Source organism: Marmota marmota, unplaced genomic scaffold (assembly GCF_001458135.2).
Source record: "Marmota marmota marmota unplaced genomic scaffold, marMar, whole genome shotgun sequence".
In the NCBI taxonomy this organism is placed as follows: Eukaryota; Metazoa; Chordata; class Mammalia; order Rodentia; family Sciuridae; genus Marmota; species Marmota marmota.
The window spans coordinates 20,107,966-20,129,088 of record NW_026000242.1 but is presented as its reverse complement, the minus strand read 5'-3'; the positions used below and the strand labels follow the sequence as shown (position 1 = coordinate 20,129,088).

The 21,123-nt window shown below is 38.1% G+C and overlaps 1 protein-coding gene across 2 annotated transcripts; it reads right to left on the bottom strand.

Moving 5' to 3' along the window:
• Positions 1 to 11,140: 11,140 nt before the first annotated feature.
• Positions 11,141 to 20,161, bottom strand: LOC107145902 (stromelysin-1-like). 2 transcript variants are annotated; one of them, XM_015489942.2, is made up of 10 exons: positions 19,957 to 20,161; positions 18,938 to 19,182; positions 18,696 to 18,844; positions 18,438 to 18,563; positions 16,193 to 16,360; positions 15,881 to 16,034; positions 14,883 to 15,016; positions 14,336 to 14,495; positions 12,614 to 12,717; positions 11,141 to 11,534 (listed from the first exon to the last, which is right to left on the bottom strand). In XM_015489942.2, the coding sequence occupies exons 1-10, from the start codon at positions 20,056 to 20,058 to the stop codon at positions 11,434 to 11,436; spliced, it is 1,443 nt and encodes a 480-aa protein (XP_015345428.1). In that variant the 5' UTR covers positions 20,059 to 20,161; the 3' UTR covers positions 11,141 to 11,433. The 2 variants fall into 2 exon arrangements, with proteins under 2 accessions (XP_015345428.1, XP_048651737.1); XM_048795780.1 differs by having other exon boundaries at positions 16,193 to 16,357.
• Positions 20,162 to 21,123: the final 962 nt, after the last annotated feature.

Genomic DNA, 21,123 nt, shown 5'->3' with positions numbered 1-21,123 from the left:
TAGTATATCATTTTCCTCATAGACTGTAGGTGAGGAGAAATCAAAATCCTCAGACATATCTACTTTTTATCCAAAGACCTTAAAAGTTCATCTTCAGGGAACCCATGGCATGGGTTCCAGAAGACAACTTGATGAGACGGAAGTGAACCCAGCTGCTTTTCTCCTCTCCTCACAGACTGCTGGCTTCACCATGATGCGGCACTTAGCTCTGCCCTGCTGGGACCCCACAGCCAATTCCACATGCTCTTGGGAAGTCTTCGGCTTGCCAATCCACTCTTATTCGTGTCTAAACCTAGAATCATTTTCTTGGGAGGTAATTTACAATTTATTCACAATAAGGAACTTGGGAAGCCTTAGGAATCACATCTCAGGACAGCCTTAGTGAGAAATGGTTGTTGTCTTTTTTTTTTAAACCCTGTCTTTCCATATATCAGCTTTTCTTCAAGGACAATGCTTGTCCATAACATCAACCTTTTGTGCATGACTTTGACTTGCCGTGGTTCTAATTCTGGTTCCAACCCTAGGTGATATTATAGATCCAGTCCCCAACATGGACTGACTATAAGTTATGGGCCTGTTGATTCTCATTCTAGGAGTGAGCACCTGACAGGCTTTGTATTATTCTTGTGTCTGTCTGTAGTCTAAACCAGCTATTGCTGCAGTTGTGGCATTGTTGGTACAAACATGGTTGCCTAGGCGCACCACCTCCATTGGAACTTTGGGAGGACATATCCAGAGAAGGGAAAGCAACAGGGCCTGCATTTCAAGTGTTATCCACAATATTCCAGGCAGTGGGTATGGTGAACTTGAACTTGAGAACTAGAAGAGAAAGAGAACTTGGTACAGATAGGGAATGTCAAGTGGTCCAATATTTCTGCTGTGTTGCAATTGGGGTAAGACATGATGAGAGATGAGCTAGAATAGTGACTAAGGCTGAAATTATAAAGAGCATAAAAAACCAGGTACTCTCTCCCCTCTTGGCCTTTACACATTCTAAACCCCCTACCTGACTGGGATATCATACCTCCTCTCCTTGATTTACTAAGTCATTGCCCTTTGTATTTAACTGCTGTGGAGTTCCTCCCTCCTAAGGCTGGGTGGGTTACTGTGTGCTTCCCCAGTTCTGAGTGCCTGGACTGAGCAGTGTTCATATCTCATCTGTGTTCTGACTGCCTGTTCACTTTTCCATCTTTTTCACTAGAGAATAAGCAAGAATCTTGTTTGAATGTATTTTCATCCCTAGAACAATGCCTGGTGATCTTAAACCTTCAGTACAAGTCTGTTTAGTAAATGAATAAATCAAGGAACGAATGAGATGGACACAAATCAAGCCAACAGCAAGCACCCCCTTTCTCTCTTGAGAAAGAGAGTGGTATTGATACAACCACATTTGTACCAACAATCCCACAATTGCAGCAATGGCTGATTGGATTAGAGACACAATAAATCTGGTTTTGCTTCTTAGAACAGCGGGAGCTTTCTTAGCTCCTAGTTCCCAAAGAATGAAGGCTCTCCTGGAAGTTCTCTGGTCTCAATACTAGTACTCTGGATAAATATTCTCCAGATACCTCTCTCTTCCAAACTCTCTGCTCACTTCCTGCAAGTTCAGCCTAGATTATTTCCCAGTGTGATTCTACATTTTGTCACTTTAATCCTTTTCCTTCTCCACAAGCTTCTCCGCATTTCCTCCCCCTGACCTGCTGAAACACACCTACACTCATCACCTGCTCATCTCTGGATCATCTGTTAGAGTTCACACATTCCTGTTCCCAACTGTTGATACGACCAGCACATCACCTGCTACCCATCTCCCCGACATATTTATATAAATGTAATAATTCACTTTCTTGACTTTCACAAAGAGTAGTAAGAGGCGATCTACAATTATAGATTATAATGCATTTGCTATCCTGTTTTATTTCATTAATGATTATGATGCTGTGTTCTAGTACTAGGAAAGAATGGCTAACTATCTGCTTATTTTACAAGTGTTTCTAGCTCAATGTTGTAGTGCTGCAGGGCTTGATCCTTGGACCACTTCTCGACTGTGTTCTTATTCCATTGTCAAACTCATCTAGTCTCAAATTGGAAACTATCTATGTGCTGACAACTCACAAATTTCTCTCTCTAATCCAGACACTTTCCCTAAACCACAGACTCATATGTCCAAAATCTCCACTTGACTGTCAAATAGAAATATCAAACACACATGTCCAAAACTGAACTTCCAGTCTTCCCACCAAACTCCATTCATCCATGTCCTCTACAGCTTGGGTGATGGCAACTTGACAACTTCATCCTTCCAGTTGCTCAGTCTGAAGAATTTGGAATCAGAATAAACTCCTCCTCTCTGTTATACTTCACAGCCAGTCTATCATTAGATCCCGATGGTCCCAAGTGCTGCTGATGGAGGATACAGAGAGCAACTCCTGCCCCTCCAATGCATCACATATCACTGAATTGAGCATTGGGGAAGCCTCTCAGGAAGATCACTGGCAGATTTCTCATGGAGAAATCAATGAGGGTTGAAAGGAGTTGAGAGCTCTTGATCCTATGCTAGGAAACGTCACATCAAATAATATATTTCTTCGACCTAAGCCATGTATGCAACCCCTTTTTAAAATAAAACTATTTTCAAAGAACTACCCCCTCTCTGTTGATTCAAGTAATTTCTATAACAATGCTATTTAAATATGTGTCCCCATGAAAACTTGAGTACAATCCTTCTGCTAATGGTTCGAATATGACTATAAAAGCAAAACAAATGAACAAATTATAGAATGTCAAACTACAGGAAAAAAAACTCCTGCTGTTTCCACCTTCCAATATACACTTCTCCCCACTTCTCATCGCTTGCACAGCCACCACCATGGTTGGAGCCACCTTTCTGTCTTGCTTCCTAATAGGTATCTGCATTTTTACCCTTTCTATAAGAACACCAGGGTCTTCTCTGCTCCATACTTTCCAGTGGCCCCCATTCCACTCCTAGGGAAAGAGGAAGTGTGCACATGGGCTCTCATAACCCCACAGGACTTATTCCCATCTCAGCCCTCATATCTTTGACTTTCTTGTCTGGTACTCCCTCCCTCCTCCACTTCATTACCATGACTGGTTTTTGTGTTGTTCTTAGGACATCCTGAGCACACTCTGCACTCCAGCTGATCTCTCTGCCTGGTTTTTCTTCCCCCTCATTCTCTTGGCCGGCTCTTGCACCTCCTCCAAGCCTTTGTCTCAGTGCGACCCACTTCATCCATCCTGTACAATACTGCAACCCATCCCACTCCACTTTTTTTTTTCTTATAGCACTTATCTCCTTCTAATATATAATATAATGTATTTATCTACTATATTTATTGTTTATTGTCAACCATCTGTTTATCTCCACATCAGTGATATCATCCCCAAATTGTGAGCTTCAAAGGATTGAAAGTGTTTCTATCTTTTCTTAGCAGAGCAGAATTTTGACCTAAATTTCTGTAGCCTTGTGGTTGTGACCCTCCTCGGAAGGTCGTGGATCACTCATTCACAAGAATAATTTGAATCTGAATAGTCACAAGCCTTTTGACAGCTGAGTGCTTCTAGAAAAGGACTATTTTACCTGCCTCAGAGTCAAAAGGTAACATGATTTTGTGAGAAAGGAATTCAAAAGAAGTTCACATAGAGAAAAAGTTAAGGATTAAATTGTCATTTTCTGATGGAGAACTTGTTTCAAGAATGCAAAGGCCCTGCACGATGCTCTTCAGGGAGTCATCCAGGACTTTCCTTGTGATATGAAATATTTCCAGTGATTTCTTAAAAGATTTATTCCAACTTCTGAACAATGAAATGGCTACTATACTTATTTGTAGGCACTTACATGCAAGTAAAAATACTTTATCAATAAAATTTAAATTGCTTATCTAAATGGAAAAAATAATATGAGATATCACTTACTGGAGCTTATTGAAATTATGAACCTTTGACTTTGGCATATCTCTATCATATGCCTATTGCTGAGCCACTCCATCTTACCCCTTTTACTTGGCCTGCTACAAAGAGCCACTGCTCCTTCTCTCTTTTCAATTCAGACAGTCGGCCTTACCTCAGTCAGGCTTCTTCTTGCTCCACTGCTTTTGTTGTTCATCACACCTCTAGGTTGATTCATGTTAACGTAATGAGTAGGGAGGCAGCAGAGTGGACGAAATATAAGCTTGATGTCAAGGAACATGGGCTGGATCTCTGGCTCGGCTACTTTCCGCATGACCTTGGGGATGTTGCACAAACATTCCAAATAGCAACAATTATATTTACAAAATGAATTTAATAATATCTACCTCATAGGTGAGAATTAAATGAGAAAATATATGTAAAATATGTCTCCTTCTGTGGTAAAATAGGTCTAGTAATATATGTCAGCCTGCAGTTGGATTTGGTAATGTCCAATGGAGCTTTCTTTTTGCCTGCCTATTAATAGAGTTCTACTTATATTACAATTAACGTTCAACTTATCAAGAAATTAAGTCTTAGGTTTTCTTAAGGTTTTTAAGTGCAGCACTCTAACCTTGTTATTCTGTTTACCAATGAAATATGTTTGTATAAAAATGAACATAATCACTTTCTCTACTCTTTTATTAATGTTTCATGGACTCATATAGTTGAAATATGAAATATCCTTGATCATTTAATACTATTTGCAGTTATAAATAGCATTTTCATCAATACGTCAAGATATAATTGCAATTTTAATACGGCTGATTCTTTCAAATAATTCAAACCTATGGTGCATTCTTAAAATTCAACAAGCAGGTTATTTTTAAGCATTTTAACTCCTATTAATCTAATAAATGAAAAAATTAAATGCTTTACATTGAATTCTCATATACTTTTCAAATATCTTGAAAAACAGAAAACAGAGTTTTGATACTGACTACAAACAGCACATCAATACTACTTAAGTCAAATCTCAATATTGTATTTCTTCTAATTCTTCTTCTCTCTCTCACTATATATTTCCTCCTTCTAAAAGTGGCCAATTTGCTTCCTCACCATATTATTATGTCAGACCCAGTACACATTAAAGTTGCACATACAGATTATTATCTGAGATTGTAAGTTGAGGCAAAGGACATCTGTGCTGCTTCCATGATTCTATCCAAATCCAAAGTTAGCAAGTCTCACCCATGACCCATGCAGACAAGACTCATTGGGTTTAATAGAGCTAGCTGCAACTTAAACTAAGAAAGTGGAGAAAAGTCATGCAACATAGACATATTAGTTTTTCAAATCAAGAGCGAGACAGCTCTGCGACCTTAAAGGTCAGCTTCCACACTGGAAAAAGAGCACTTGAAAAAAAGCAAGAGCCTGTGCTTCCTTTATTTTGTAGCGGGGACATCAGAGGCAAGCATAAGGTTTCAAGGGTGGAGTCTTGCTTCATGATGTCTTGTGGTCGGCAGATTGATTGACATCTTGGCAAATCATTCCCATCTCAGTTGCTGTGTGGGATCTTAGGCAGAGCTAGAGAGGGATGCGCACCTGTATCATGTGATCACTCCCTGACAGGGAGCCTGCAATGCCGGGCCTATCCCCTCATTTGGCTACTATGCGCCATAGTTCACACACAGCTCATGGATGGTTTGTGACAAGCAAGCTAGACACTTCCTCACGAATAAACCCTGCCAGGTTCTTCAATTTTACTACTGCTTTCGCAAGTCATTTCCATCAAATTTGAGTAGACTCAGCATGCTCTCCCCACTATGTCCCTTCACAATAGGATCACCACTAATGTCTCTCCACTTGAGTTTTTGTGATAGGCTTCCCAAATGCCTCCAGAATCGTGACTCTTCTGTTCACTGACTGGTGAAATTCCAAACCTTCTTTGTCTTATTCTCTCATCTTTGTCAAATCCACCGTTCTGTTGGCTTATTGCCAAGTCCCAATCTGATTTCTGGCTTCTACTTTCCTTCTCCAACCCGCAACCTCAGGCCTCAGATCAATCACTTCCTGTTAATGCATGCGGACTTCACAGTTCCCAGCGCAAACCTGCCCAAGGCAAGAGGAACTGAGCCAAGAACTAAACATCATTCTGGGACTCAGCATCACGTCACTATTAGGACTGGTCTTGTCTTGATGTGGGCTGCAAGTCTGGGCTCTAGCAGCTGGCCTCCGGCTGGCATCAAGCAAACCTTGGCAAGTGGCTTGTGAGCACACACACATACACATCAGGCCTTTTGGAACAAGATGGCTTGGGGAAATTTACAGACACAAATAGTAAGTAGCAGGTATAAGGTTCCCCAATTTTAATTACAAGTTAGGAGAGCACAGAAGAATTTAGCAGGGATATATGTGAAATGCACACAAAAGAACCTTGGCCTTTGAGCTTGAGGGGATTTTAAACTGCAGGATTGAAGATTATCCAGGCCCATCGTGGTCATACAGCATACAGCAGAACCTCTACTGCAGAATGGAGTCAAAACTAATGAGATAAGACCATGGAGGCTAACTTATTGTCTGTAAGACAAAGTAAGAATGAGATCTTTGAAATTAGGATGATATAAAATCAGATCCCACCAATGGTACTTACTATGTAACCCCCGCAAAGTTACTGAAGCACTCAAAATTTTTTTTGTTCTATTGAGACAAACCACCAATGCAACTGTTACTATGAGGAGTAAATGAACAGCATTTCATATCAGGACCCTTGTCCAGTGGCTGACACAAAAGAGGTATCCAGTAAATAAAAAGTTATTTCATTCCTTTTGCCCAATTAAGCAAACACATGTGTAAGAATTATGAATCTGGTCTTCCAGGACACAGAAAATATTTTTTTTCTATCTCCCCAGACCAACATCTAATAATCATCTGTATCTACTATTTCCACATTCTCATGACCCAGATTTGTTTTGTGGTAAATGGACAGAGATTGCTGCCTCAACATATTTTCCTCCACTCTGCAACACCAATGTGACCAGGGTGAATTCCTCTTTGCCACAGTGACTGGTCTGGATGCTTATGTGATTAAAATGATCCAAGTAGGGGGAGGCCCAAAACTGTCTTCTCCTGGTCAGAGGTGGTATTCTATGTAGGCTTGATGCCTGGAACTACTGTATTTGTTTTGTTGCCTTGAAGAAAGTCACTCTTAAAGTAAAATAAGACAGTCCCAGAGTGAAGAAGCCAGTACCCCATTACACTAAAACTAAAACCTGCCCTAGTCTTGTACTTTTAAGTAATGCAAACCAATAGTGTCCTTTATATATAAACCAACACAAATTTTCTACTACCTGTAATCAAGACATTCTAACTTTGCAACTTTTCTACCCACAATCCTAATGCAGATCAGCTATTCCACCAACACTGCTATTGTGAAGAGCACCCAATGGCCTTCCTGTTGGAGAAATCATCCTGCAGTGTTCTTGCTTCTCCATCCTTGCTCAGCCTTTGAAGATTAGATTTTTCATCAAATATGCAAGTGTGTTCAAGCATATTCATTGTAGCACTGGATGTGATAACAAAATATTGAAGATGATAGCTTACTGATAACTGAATACTGGAAATAATCTACAGCTACACACAAATTTTATTATTTTTCTTTTAAATATCATGTATCTAAAATGTATTTGTATGTTATAAAATTGTTATATTCTTTATAAAATATTTATTTAAATATTCTTTAACATTTTATTTCTTCAATTTGTTTTTTTAGTGCATAAATTTATGTGTTCAATCACCAATAATTGAGTAAATAAACAACATATTTATTCCACAGACTCCAGGGAAAGGACAGAGCTGGGTCAGGCTGCTGGGGCTCTGGTTGGCCACAATCCCCTTGCAGGGTTGGAGGAATGCCTGAGTCTGGTCCAGGAAGCAACTCTCAGATTGAAAATAACCAACAGAAAAACTCTTCCTAAAGATTTGGCTGAGTGGAACAGACTTCAAAGCCATGGCACTTTTTGAGTTCATTTTAACATGAGACGCTAAATATGAAACAGCCGTTTGAGCTTTGGAAGGCCATCTGCAAAACCCAGCTTGAGTGATGTAACTGGCTAAAGGCATCCTAAAGAAAAACTAAAGCAACCATAGCAGGAGTTTGCACACAGGGACAGAGGAGTAGCAACCCAGGGGTAAGAGATTGCTTCTCAAATCCAGGACCTCAAGCAAAGCCAACAGCCTAGTATTGCCTAGCTGAGATCAGTAGTGGTAGACTTAACAACCAACTTGGTTTTTCTAAAAACAAAAGGTGAACTAGTGAACTAGCACAGACTCAAGCCAAATTGGAGCAAGCACAAAATGAATGAAGTGCTGGAAGTTTATACTTGGTAAGTAAACAGACCATGCTCACCAGTGCAGAATTCCCTGACCGTCTCACTACTTAAAAAGTTGTGATATGACAACTAAGTACTCATTTCCTGAACAAGACTCACACTTCCTAAGAAAAGAAAACCACTTTCTTATACTTCCCACTTGTAATAGTTCATGTAAAAGTTAGAAGAACCTTGTTTCTGCTTTTTTCTGTTCCAAGTCCCCTTGATTCAGAGACTTGATGGCATTAGACAAAGGTGGCCATCTGTGAAAATTTTTTCTTCTATAGAACATGTAGACACTTGAGAAAATGTTTCTGTTGGAAAAATATAGAGGGAGAAACAGAAGTCTTAGGTGTGTGGCACATTTTGTCTTTAGCAGTTTGGAGAAATGGAAATCCAGAGATTTAAAAATCATAAATTGAACAAGTAAAATTCTAGCACAATGTAAAAATGGAATATGCATTGCTCTTAATTGAGCATAGTGACTTAGAGACACTGTCTATCAGATTTTTCAGTAAGACTGTAGACTTTATCATTGTTGTTCAGCTGCTGGGTCAAAACTCAGATAAGGTGAATTTTGTCAAGTTAATTTGCTAAGAAACAACTTCTAATACTCTTGAGAAAATCAAATAACAGATGTCAATACAACTGGTTCCTTTGTTTAACCATTTGGTTTGGGATAATATTACTTAATTGACTCTTAAATTAATGATTTGTTCTTTGAGGTATATGGTATGATACACTGAGGACTGTGCAAACATGAAGATGTGGTATCAAACTTCAGGTATAGATTGCAGAATTATAAACAATGATTTTGCAAAAGATTTTAGAAGGACATTTACTGTGATAAGACTCACTATTATTTTTTTTTCAGTAATGAGCTTTATTAAAAGTGCATTGTCATTAGTATAAATGGATGAATGTGTTCTTTTATTGCATTTGAGCCTTTAGTTTTGCACTTTTGATACTAAATTAAAAGAATCTTAAAATGAAAAGAATAAATGAGGCATTTGTACATGTACTAATATGGAATGGTTGCCAATAAATGTAAAGTAAAAATAATAAAGAGCAGGACAATGTGATTTTATTTTAAAAGATATTTATACTTGGTAAGCATAAGCTATCTCTGGAAGGATTCATAAAAGTCTTTAAAATCTACTTGACTGTCTTTGAGAAAAAGAACTAGACAAAGGTGAGGGAAAAATTACTTTCCATTGCATATATTTTTACCTTTTGAATTTTGCCTTGTGACTAAGGAGTGACATTCAAACACAAACTAAATAAATTTAGATAACCTTAAAAATAAGGAAATGCTATATTTCTTAGCAAAATATAGCTATTTCTTGGACTTTCATCATAAAGTCTCCCCATATGGTCTCTCCTACATTTGTGACTTTAAGAAAAACCTCAATGCTGAAAACTAAGCTGAGCATGGTGGTGCATGCCTGTAGTCCCAGCCATTCAGGAGGCTGACCAAGGAGGGCTTGAGCCCAGGTGTTTGAGACAAACCCAGACAACATAGCAAGATGCAATATCTAAATAAATACATATATAAATTAACAAATACTGCAAATTCCCACATATGTATGTTCTGTCTTTTGAATTCCAGACTACTTTGTCTTGCAATTACCTGAATATCTCACAGACATTACAAGAATTGGCAAAACTAAGTAATTTATTTTAAATCTTGCCCTTCCCTCATAAACCTTCTCTGCCATTCTTCCTCCATCTCAGTAAATGATGTCACCTTCTACCTTTGTGCTCAAACAAACTATCTGAGAATTATTTTGGATACTTTCTCTTTAGCTGCATGTCCAACTCCCCCACCCCCCGCATTGAGTCCTAATGTTCATCTTATTTGCATATTTGCCATTTCTTCTCTGTGACCCTGCTATGTGACCACGTTAGTTATGCCATTATCTCCTACCTAGTCTCCACACCTCCCTTCAAATCTTCTCTATGTCATTTCCTCAAAAGCTTTTTTCTAAAGCCATCAAGTTCAAATTAGATTTCCCTATTATTTTACAAAAGGTGTCTATTTTTTCCTTTGTAACTCTTAATTAAGTTTACAATCACATGTTCACATTTGTGATTATTTGCATATAATCATTTTTGCCCAATTGTAATCTCAATAAGGGCAGCAGGGACTGTGTCCATTTTTCCAGGTTCCTATGTCCACAACCTAGCACAATGCCTAGCACATGATTATGATTAATAAATTATTCTCAAAGGAATGGATCAACCAAAGGGTGAACTCTTACCCTGTATCAGGCATTATGCTAGAGATGTTACTTACGGGAGATAAACGTGTTTTAGAATTGTCATTTGTCAATGGACATTTACCTCTAGGTACAGACAGATATAAAATGAGTATAAGAAGATATTTTCATGTGTGAATAGGGTATTTATGAAGAAATTTGTTGGCTAGGGCAGGGAAGGGGCATTACTGAGAGAATATATAAGTAAAAGGAAGAGACCAAGAGTAAGTTTGACTTTCCCACCTGTAAAATGAGGTGTGTGAACTAGGTGATTTGCTATGATCATAGGGTTCACTTCACAATTATTCTTAGAGCCTACTCTACAACATAACAACCCCCTAGATCATTCTTCTTAGGTATGTCAGAATATGTACAATGTCTGGGTGGTAGAAATAAGCATCCTATTTGTATGGTGCATGGGGAGGGCAAGTGGATGATTGTCTTCAGTTCTGGATAAACCCATTATGAGATCCTAGCCAGGGAGACTAGTCCTGCCAGCTGCACTGACCAAGCATCTCAGGCTGTCTATTGCTCAGCCCATACTGTGCCCAAGATGATAAAAATTATTCTTGAAACAAACAACAAAAAAATTAAATAAGTGACAAATCATATTTATTAAATAACAAGCAAATAGTTTATATAGATACAATCACTTGTCTGTTGCCCATGAACACTTCCCTTTCTCTTGTGAAAGATCAGTCCATGTGCCAAAGTGCAAGCTAAGCAGCAGTCCTTTTGAATGCCCTGTAAGGTGAAGATGACTGACAAGAAACAGAGCTCACACTTGAGTTCTGTCCTAATACTTGCAGGAGAAAACAAACCACTTCAATTCACAAACGCAGAGGAAGAATTGTTAGCTCCAATTAAAATGCCCATATTGTGCCTTCTCCTTCTCTCTCCTAACAATTAAGCCAGCTGTTACTCTTCAAGATGTGTGTCACTTTCTTTGCATTTGGATCAAACTCCAACTGTGAAGATCCATTGAAGAAATAGAAAAACCCTGCAAATACAGACAAGAGAAACAGTGATATTTTTTTTTCAAAAAAAGAAATTGGGCAACAGAGAAAACTCAGAAAAATAGATAACTGAAAATATTAAGCCTTTATACAGTTTTACTCTGTGCCAGGAAAAATACTAAGAATTTTATGAGATTGTTTTTCATTTATTTATACAACAGCCCTATAAGGTAAACACACCTAACTCCATCTTACAGTTGAGCAAGTAGAGGTTTGGACAGATACAGATGTTTGTCCAGGCTTACTCAACAAGGAAGGAAGGTGTCTGTATCATAGCCAAGTTCTATATTTTTAGGTTGTTCTGCTTCTAATCAGAAAAAACAAATAAACGAAAACACTCTCTGCTTGCTTGAAAGCTATGATCTCTTGCTTGCTTGCTTGCTTGCTTGCTTCTTTCCTTCCTTACTCCTTCCCTTCCCCCCACCTCTCTCTCTATTTCTTTCTTTCTTCCTAACATTCCTCCTCCTCCCTTTCTCCCTTTCAAAACAAAGGCTACACTTCAGTGTTCTGAAAACATGATACCCAGGTTATCTTTCAGTAAAGATTATCAACCTCCATTCACTTATCCATGAGTGAGAAAAAAATGCTTTTTAAATTATTATTATTATTATTAAAACCTTGAGTACATGAGAAGAAAAGTATTTGCAATGTGGTCAATCACAAATTTAGGCAAGACAGAGAAATATCCCTGGGAATTACTAATAAAAACTGGATGAGACGAGGGAGAAGGTCAGCCAGGCAGTATTAAACCTGATCACATCTTTTGATGGGATATTTGCACTAACACATGGTAATGTGATAAAGTAACACCTGAGAAATTTGGTTTTTATATAAAGCATGTATAAAATAGAGGTTTGTGTTAATTATCTTTACGATGCAAAACAACTCATGTGAGGTAGTAATACAGTTGATACAGAGGTAGGTGAATTGAAATTTGGGGGAAGGAGGAGGGAACTGACTTTTAAAAAATCCTGGTATTAAAATTTATTCAGTTCTCCTCTTCCCACTGATGCCATGGAATGTTTAAAGGCCCCTACAGTCAACAGAGTAAGAATCCTCTTACCAAATGCTTCAAAAACAGCGTCAACCTTCGAGTCCACCCCTGGAAAGTCTTCAGCCACCTGCCTGGGAAAGCCTGGCTCCATTGATTGGCTCTTCTCATCAAATCTGTACCAAGTAAAAGAAGACCAGCTCAGGATTGCGTACAGACTGTGTTAACCAAATTCATAAATCATATGGAATTCTAGTAAATTTCCCAAGTACTGCAAATAAACATCAAGCATATTTATCACTATAGAAATATATGACCTTAATAGCACTACCAACTTAGTTCTTAAGGCCAAAGCTCCATCAGGAGCAGGTACAACACCCTACTATAGAAGATGCTGCTTATAATTTTTGTAATGGACTGTAAGGAAATCTCCTTAATTGTCTATTTACAGGCATGAAATTGTAAACAGATAAATGTACACACAGATACACACCGAGTGAATTTAATCATTTATCTGAAATACAATCTCAAGTTCCCGACCATAATTGGTCTGTATATACCTGCCATCCCTCCTCACCCCACACAAGAGGAGTTCTGTTGCTGCCTCCTAAGAAAAGGATTTGAGACAAGAAGCAGAGCATGAAAATATGTTTTGGGCTCATGGGCTGGGCATTGTATGGTCTGCCCTGATATCTCAGAGTCTGGGCAGATGGCCTAGGCACTAGCCTGTCTTCAAATCCTGAGTTGTATTCATAAAACAGGACTAATGTTTCTTGTTGCTCCTCAAAAAAGGCAGAGATAATAAATGGGTCAATTTATTTATTTATTTTTTTTTAAATTTTTTATTGTTGGCTGTTCAAAACATTACATAATTCTTGATATATCATATTTCACACTTTGATTCAAGTGGGTTATGAGCTCCCATTTTTACCCCAAATACAGATTGCAGAATCACATCAGTTACACATCCATTGATTTACATATTGCCATACTAGTGTCTGTTGTGTTCTGCTGCCTTTCCTATCCTCTACTATCCCCCCTCCCCTCCCCTCCCCTCGCCTCTTCTCTCTCTGCCCCCTCTACTGACATTCATTTGTCCCCCTTGTATTATTTTTCCCTTTCCCCTCACTTCCTCTTGTATGTACTTTTGTATAACTCTGAGGGTCTCCTTCCATTTCCATGCAATTTCCCTTCTCTCTCCCTTTCCCTCCCACCTCTCATCCCTATTTAATGTTAATCTTCTTCTCATGCTCTTCGACCCTACTCTGTTCTTAGTTACTCTCCTTATATCAAAGAAGACATTTGGCATTTGTTTTTTAGGGATTGGCTAGCTTCACTTAGCATAATCTGCTCTAATGCCATCCTAAATGGGTCAATTTAAAGGAGTCCTTGAAAAGCATATGTAATGTTAGCAAGATAAGACAAACACGCCATGAGACAAAGATCAGCTGGTCTTGAAGATTTGAAGTTCAGGAGGGGAGGCTTCATGGGGGCAATAGGATTTGAACCAGGACTCAAAGAATGGGAAGGATCAAGTAGGAAGAGAAAAAATGAGGGACTCCAGGCAAGTGGGGAGCAGCGTAGAAGTAGAAGTGCCAGCCGAGTTGATGGAACACCACTCAGGAGAGCTGAAGCAATGTCTGCCATGAGGCACTGCCGTGTGTCTGTGCAGGTGCTGGCCCACAGTGTCAGGAGACCCCACCCTCTAGTGAGAGGGAAGCAGATCCAAGGGTAGAGTGGAGGGGTGATCTCCCTAATTGGGCTCTAGGCAAAGTCTTTCCTATTGCATCTTACCTCCAGTATTCACCCTCTACAAAGAAGTAAGTTTTCTTCTTTTCTTTATCAGAAATGGCTGCATCAATTTTCCTTACTGTTGGGGGGAAACCCAGGGTGTAGATGCTTCGTGGGTAACCAGCTTCTACTGCTTGTCCTCTGATGGCCCAGAACTGGTTTCCTATTTGTTAAAAATTCAGAGTCATATTGACTTTATAACAGTTAAAATCCTTTTAGTATTAGAAATACATTTGAGCACCTTAAAGATGAAGCTTAAGTTTTAGATTTAGTCTCCAGCTCCGTAGCGGACATTTAACAAAAATATGCATATTAAAGGAACGAACAAAAATCAAATGAATGAATTTACAACCCTGGGTAGTTTATCTTCCTGTGTTCACTTTTTTAACCCCCAGATATAATAGAATAAGATTGATCTTAGCTATTTCCTCATAACCTTTAGCAACTTTAACAGCCAAAATTTGACACAGTAGAGAAAATTAATGTCCTATTAAGTTTGATTGTCAGAGAGTTTGTTTCAGGTTTATTTCAGTGTTTATATAACAATTACCTTTAAAAATGAAAACAGTATCCTTGCTAGTAACTTCATATGCAGCATCCACACTTGAAGGAAGGTATGGCCAAAACGAAGAGATCAGATGAAACTCAGGTTCCAGGGCCCTGAGAGATTTGCGCCAAAAATGCCTGAAATTCATGTTAAGAGAAGTGAAAATTGTAAAATAGTCTTTCATCTTTAGCACAATTTCCTCCCTGTCCCACTTTTCCCACTGTCTCCCATTCCTTCATCTTCTAGGTTAGATTCCAGATGGAAATCAGGTATATCATCATTGGAAAAGTAGCTTTACTTTTTCTTCAGAACACTGCAAAGTGTCTCCTGTCACAGATTTCCAGAGTAATGTCTTCTGTGAAAGGAAAGTTATCCTACCATGAAAACTAAGCGGCCCAGCGTAAGCTTTAACTACCTGTAGGGCATGCAAAATGGTGTATACACCATGTTACCATCCACACTTTTCAAAAAGATTGTGTGTGTGTGTGTGTGTGTGTGTATGTTGCTTAAATATATTCTTGTATATGCCTAGAATAATTCTGGGAGGAAACACAAGAAGTATTGACTGCAGAGTCATCTGGGGAAGCAAAAATGTAACTTTCATTTGGGCAGTTTGAATGTGTAGCATGTGTGTATATATCAAACTGTAAGCAAATTAAATGTAATACTTATCCTAGTGTCATTTTGAAAGGAAGCACAGATAAAATTCTGAATCTAAAGATCTACTTGTATCCTTTGAAAAGTAAATAGGACTTAGAATGTCCAGGAAAAACAATTCAAGATCAAGAACCAAATCATCCTGAGTTTTCATATGTGAACTTGACAATTTAGGAAAATGTGGAAAGGAGAGCACCAGATCTGAATGATTTGAAGCTCAGGGGAAATGTTTTTTATCTTAAATTTTTAATGTTTAAATATCTCTATCAAGTTTCTGTTTGTTTTCTTTCCTAAGCATTTTACATCAAAAGGACAGAGAGGAAAATATGATTTTCTGGCCTGACCTGTCTTTAAAGAATAGGATTTCTCCCCTGAGGGTGCTGACTGCGTCAAAGGACAAAGCAGGATCGCACATGGCTGGTGGTGAGCCTAGCCCAGACTCTGGTGAGCTAGACTTTGTGGGCACCAGGGGGTTCCGAGGGGGGTCAGCGGCAGGTCCTGAAGGAAAGAGTAAAGAAGGCAAACATGAGGGGAAAGGTGATGTGGATTTAGATGCTTTGCAAACATCCTCAAGGTGCTGTGAGCTAAATCTCCAATACTCACATGGCATCGTTGGTTGCAAAGCTACGATACCTATTTTGACCAGCATCACTTACCATAGAGGGACTGAATGCCATCCACATCATCTTGAGAAAGGCGGAAGCGGGCCAGGTCTGTGAAGGATTTGTAGACTGGATACATCAAGGCTTCAGGGTTGGCCGAATGAAAGAGACCCAGGGAGTGGCCAAGTTCATGAGCAGCAACCAGGAATAAATTGGTCCCTACTTCAGAAATATAAAAATAGTTACTTATTCCCTAAATACATGTACATTATATAGGTAGCTGTGCAATTTATTTATTTCTCAGAACCACACAGGCACACAGGGCTCTTTTCGTTTTCCTGCCTTGTTCATTGATTAATTGTGCAATTAACTGATTACACATTTAATGGAAAGCCAAGTGTATTTCAAGACTCATACTTGAAATTAATCAAGAGAAAGTACCCAGGCGCAATTTCCTCTCTGTCCCTCCCCAGCCTCAAGAGCCTTTTTACTCCTATGCAGATATGAAGGGACTTGTTTAGCATATCAACAAATATTTCTCTTGTTTGCCAATGAAAAGAGAAACACTGTTTCAGTGTATTAACATTTTCCAGTCACAGTCTCAGTTAAACAGATCACCCTGTATTCTGTTCTGGACTCCTTGAACAATCATACTCCTGTGGCTTTCTATTGGAATATTGCCTGCATAATTTTTAGCCTCATCATCATTACACACATACTGAGTCCAAAAAGATGAATTATGATAGATGTCATAGGATTTGCAAAATTGGTTTAAAGTATAACATGACCAATCATGTCTAGTGTTTGTTACAAAAAAGATTTTGGATATACAAACGTGGGCTGCATTCAGATTTTTTTCTTCATATTATATATTTAAAAACCCGCAATTGGAAATTGGAAAGCTTTCAGTAATTATGATTGACAAACAAGTAAGTATACTTTACTTTTTAAAGTATTGCTTGAGCAATTTGCAACCCTGGGAAAGTTCTCGTTTAAGACTGTAGGAACCTTACTTTGTAAGAAGATGTAAATTGAATCAAAACAAGAATTTCATATAGCACTAAACTCATTTATGTATTTTCTCCAAATATTCTGTTTGTATTTTCATTATAAATGCAAATTAAATCTCAGAAGTAGAATTATTTGTTTCAGTCATTTTTTGGAAAACTTTGGAAGACATTCCCCAAACTATACCGTTATGAACTGAGAAAATTTCTTCCACCTAAATAGTTTGAGTATTGTATTGGGGTTGGTCCTTTCTTTCACAAATCCCCCAATAGTCTTCTTAACCTAGAAGTAGTAAAATGTTGACTGAGCCATAAAGAACAAAAAGAACCTAAGTTTCTGGAATTTAGTTTTGATTTATGTCTGAAAAGCACAGTTGGTGGGAGAAATTGCATAAACAATATCCATGGCACCTTTTAGTGTAGATGCAATGCACTATACCATCTCTTGTATATCTGCTGTTAATAATAGTCCTCCTTAGAGCACAGACAATCCACAGTCATTTTAAAAAAATAACAATGATATTTCCTATATTGAGCTTACTAGGAGAGGGAATAAACTTTTGGGGGGATGGGTATTAGGGATTGAACTCAGGGACACTCAACCACTGAGCCACATCCCCGGCCCTATTTTATATTTTATTTAGAAATAGGGTCTTCACTGAGTTGCTTAGTGCCTTATTGTTGCTGAGGCTGGCTTTGAACTTGCAATCCTTCTGCCTTGGTCCTCCGAGCTATTGAGATTACAGGTGTGTGCCACCACACCTGTCGGGGAGTAAACTTTTAAACATACAAAAATTTGTTCAATAATAATAAAACAAAACTATATTCTGGGGGCTGGGGCTGTAATTCAGTGGCAAAGTGCTTACCTAGCATTTGTGAGGCACTGGGTTTGATCCTTAGCACCACATAAAAATAAACTAAGGCATGCTGTCCATCTAATATATATATATATATATATATATACATTTTTTTCCCTGACCAGGCAGAGTGGCACACGCCTGTAATCTCAGCAGTTTGGCAGGCCGAGGCAGGAGGATTGTAAGTTCAAAGCCAGCCTCAGCAACTTAGCGAGGGCCTAAGTAATTTAGTAAGATCCCCTCTCAAAATAAAAAATGAAAATGTGGCTCAGTGGTTAAGTACCAATGGGTTCAATCCTTGAGACAAAAAAAATATATATTACATAATATATATATTCTGTTGATCCCTAACCCAATGGGAAATACAGAACAGACATTTTCTTGATAATTCTAAATATAAAGAGAAATTAACACTCTATAACATGTAACACTAACCTGCTGTATCCTTTGTCCATTGCTCATCGTCATCGAAGTGAGCATCTCCATTAATCCCTGGCCCAGGTGCATAGGCATGAGCCAAAACTTGTCCAGGTCCATCAAAAGGGATAAAGTCTCCATGTTCTAAAAGGAAAAAAAAATTTTTTCCTTTTAAAAAGATAGGCAATTATGATCTCTCCTGAGCCATCAATGAAATAGCATCTGATAAATACTTGCATTTCATTTGATTTTTTTTATTTTCATGATTTTTTTTACCTCTAACTGCAAATGAGATCATTATGTCAGCCTCTCCTTCATGCATCCTGGAGAATGTGAGTGGAGTCACCTCCTCCCAGACTTTCAGAGCTTTCTCAATGGCAGAATCAACATCATCTCTTGGCAAATCCAGTGTGTAATTCACGATTCTGGATGAGAAAATGTGAAGAAAGTAATATTTTCTCCTATTATACAGCCAATTAAATTTCAATAACATGTGAGGACCTCTTTGGACCCATTACCTGTAAGTAAGGTGGTTTTTCCCCCACTTTGGCATGCCAGGAAATGTACTGAAGTGACCAACGTCAGGGACTCCACATCTGGGCTTGTTGATCACTTCCAATGTGTTAGAGTCCAGCTTTCCTGTCACTTCCAGTCCAAGGAACTTCTGCATTTCTTGGATTTTTTTAACAACAGGACTACTGTCCTTTCTTCTAACAAATTGTTTCCCATCATTTGCAAGGTTGTAATATTTTTCTAGGTATTGCTAGTGGAATAAGCATAGTTTTTTTAAAAAAAGATTTTTAGAACTAGCTATTCATAGTAAAATTTTAGAGTTCCCCACTTTTCTTAATCTATTTGAAATACTTCTCTAGTTTGCTGAAATAATAAATGTCAAAGTGCATTTAATTCTTCAGTTAGAGACTTCTCCTCACCCTTGCTTCACATTTGTAACCAAACATCTCTGGAGCTTAGTTTGTTACTAAAACATGCAGGTGAAATAGAAAACTGAGATAAATTTCCAGTGCCCTTAAATGAGAATTTTTTAAAAATATAACAAATAAAACTCTTTGAGCATAAATATTTTCAGGTTTCAAGGAAATTTATTCAATTTTCCACTTTATGCTTTTCATAAAGATCTGCCTTAAGAAAAATGTTGGACAAATTTCCTTGTGCAAGCATATCAGCACTATAAATATTTAGGTAAAATTACATTGGATTAAAGTACCCACAAAGAAGTTCCAAGCAAGACATGGTTCATAAACTCTTCCCTTGCTATTCATGTTCCTCCAGCTGCTACTCCTGTGCTGCTATGTGATCCTGAAAAATACCCAATATTTCTAGGCTTTCTTTCTTCCAACATAAAAAAAAAAAGAGTATCCCAAATGATGTGATATTGGGACCTCTTCATTCTAGTACTTTATAAATCTCCATCCTTGAACTCTTCTTATGCAGTAAGTCAAACCCTTCTGTGGGCAGCAGAGGTGGTTTCCCAGCTTGGCCCCCGCCAATGCATGTGAGGGCTATTTCCATTAGTTACCTGAAGAAGCTCCACGCTGGTGTCTGCGCCTCTTGAAGCTCCATTCAGTGGATAGGCTGAGCAAACTGCCACACACAGCAGCAGAACTGGGAGACTCCTCATTTCCAGTGGCTTTCCTTGGATCGGAGATGCCTTTTTGCCCTGCTCTCTGTCTACCTCCTGCTAAGTCCACGCTCTGCAGCTCAACATTTATAGAGTGATAGTGTTTGTTTAGATCACTCGCAGCTTGACTCATCATTACTTTCATCCAAATGGCAGCGGGACCATATCCAAAAATTCCGAATTCAAATTAGGATGATATAACCTACTTTACTAATTTTTCTCAACCTTCCCAATTTTGCAAGGCAAAATGGTGATTAATCTCCAGGAAATGCTTCCTGTCGTGGCAGAAGAGAAAACTAGGACATTTTTTTTTTTTTAAGATGGAAAAATTGACTAGAATTCACTGGCAAATTATGTTTGTGTTTGAGAGAGGTGGACTGACTCGTTAAAAAGTCAGAATCGTGCAGAACTTTTAAAAGCAGTTTTATTTTAAAAACATACTAAAATTAAATATAGTAAGATATAAGCAAATGAAAAGATGCATATACATAGCTGTAATCTATACTATATGCTATTATATTTTAAAATATAGGACATAATATCTAGAAGAAAATTCATTCTTTTTTGTGTGTGTCTTGAATTTGAAATACCTGCAATTGATTTCTGGTTGCATTTGCCAATCCCTAAAAATAGGAAAAGTTCATGGGAAAAAAAGAACAAAGATGGTCTATTAAAAAGAAGGAGGGAAATGCTTTTTGGGTTGGTTTTAATTATTTACCCAATTTATTAGTGAGTGGTGGAACCATAATAGCTGTTCCACAAAAACTTGTAGAATTGAAATGAATGACATTTCTCACCGAACTGGAATTCTATCTTTGTCTTCTACCTTATTATTCTATTTCAATTTCATTTCCTCATCCTTAAATTCAAATTAGTAGATGATTTGAAGTTGGAAAAAAAAAGACATCCTAAATTCTCTCTTCATAATTCTTCTTTTCTCTTCTTCTCCCCTCCCCTCCTCTCTCCTTTTCTTTCCCTTCTTTTGTCAACTACAGTGTTGATCACATTATTGGTATATAATAAATGCTTATAAGGAAGATGTTGAACATTCTCAGGAAAAGTTTT

What these genes read in the sequence shown, in the direction of transcription:
- LOC107145902 (XM_015489942.2), bottom strand. Translation starts at nt 20,058, where the DNA reads ATGAGGAGTCTCCCAGTTCTGCTGCTGTGTGTGGCAGTTTGCTCAGCC. An exon ending in TGGCATTCAGTCCCTCTATG is followed by an intron (nt 16,035 to 16,192) that starts GTAAGTGATGCT and finishes TCTTTCCTTCAG; the next exon opens with GACCTGCCGCTGACCCCCCT. An exon ending in ATCCTATTCTTTAAAGACAG is followed by an intron (nt 15,017 to 15,880) that starts GTCAGGCCAGAA and finishes CATGAATTTCAG; the next exon opens with GCATTTTTGGCGCAAATCTC.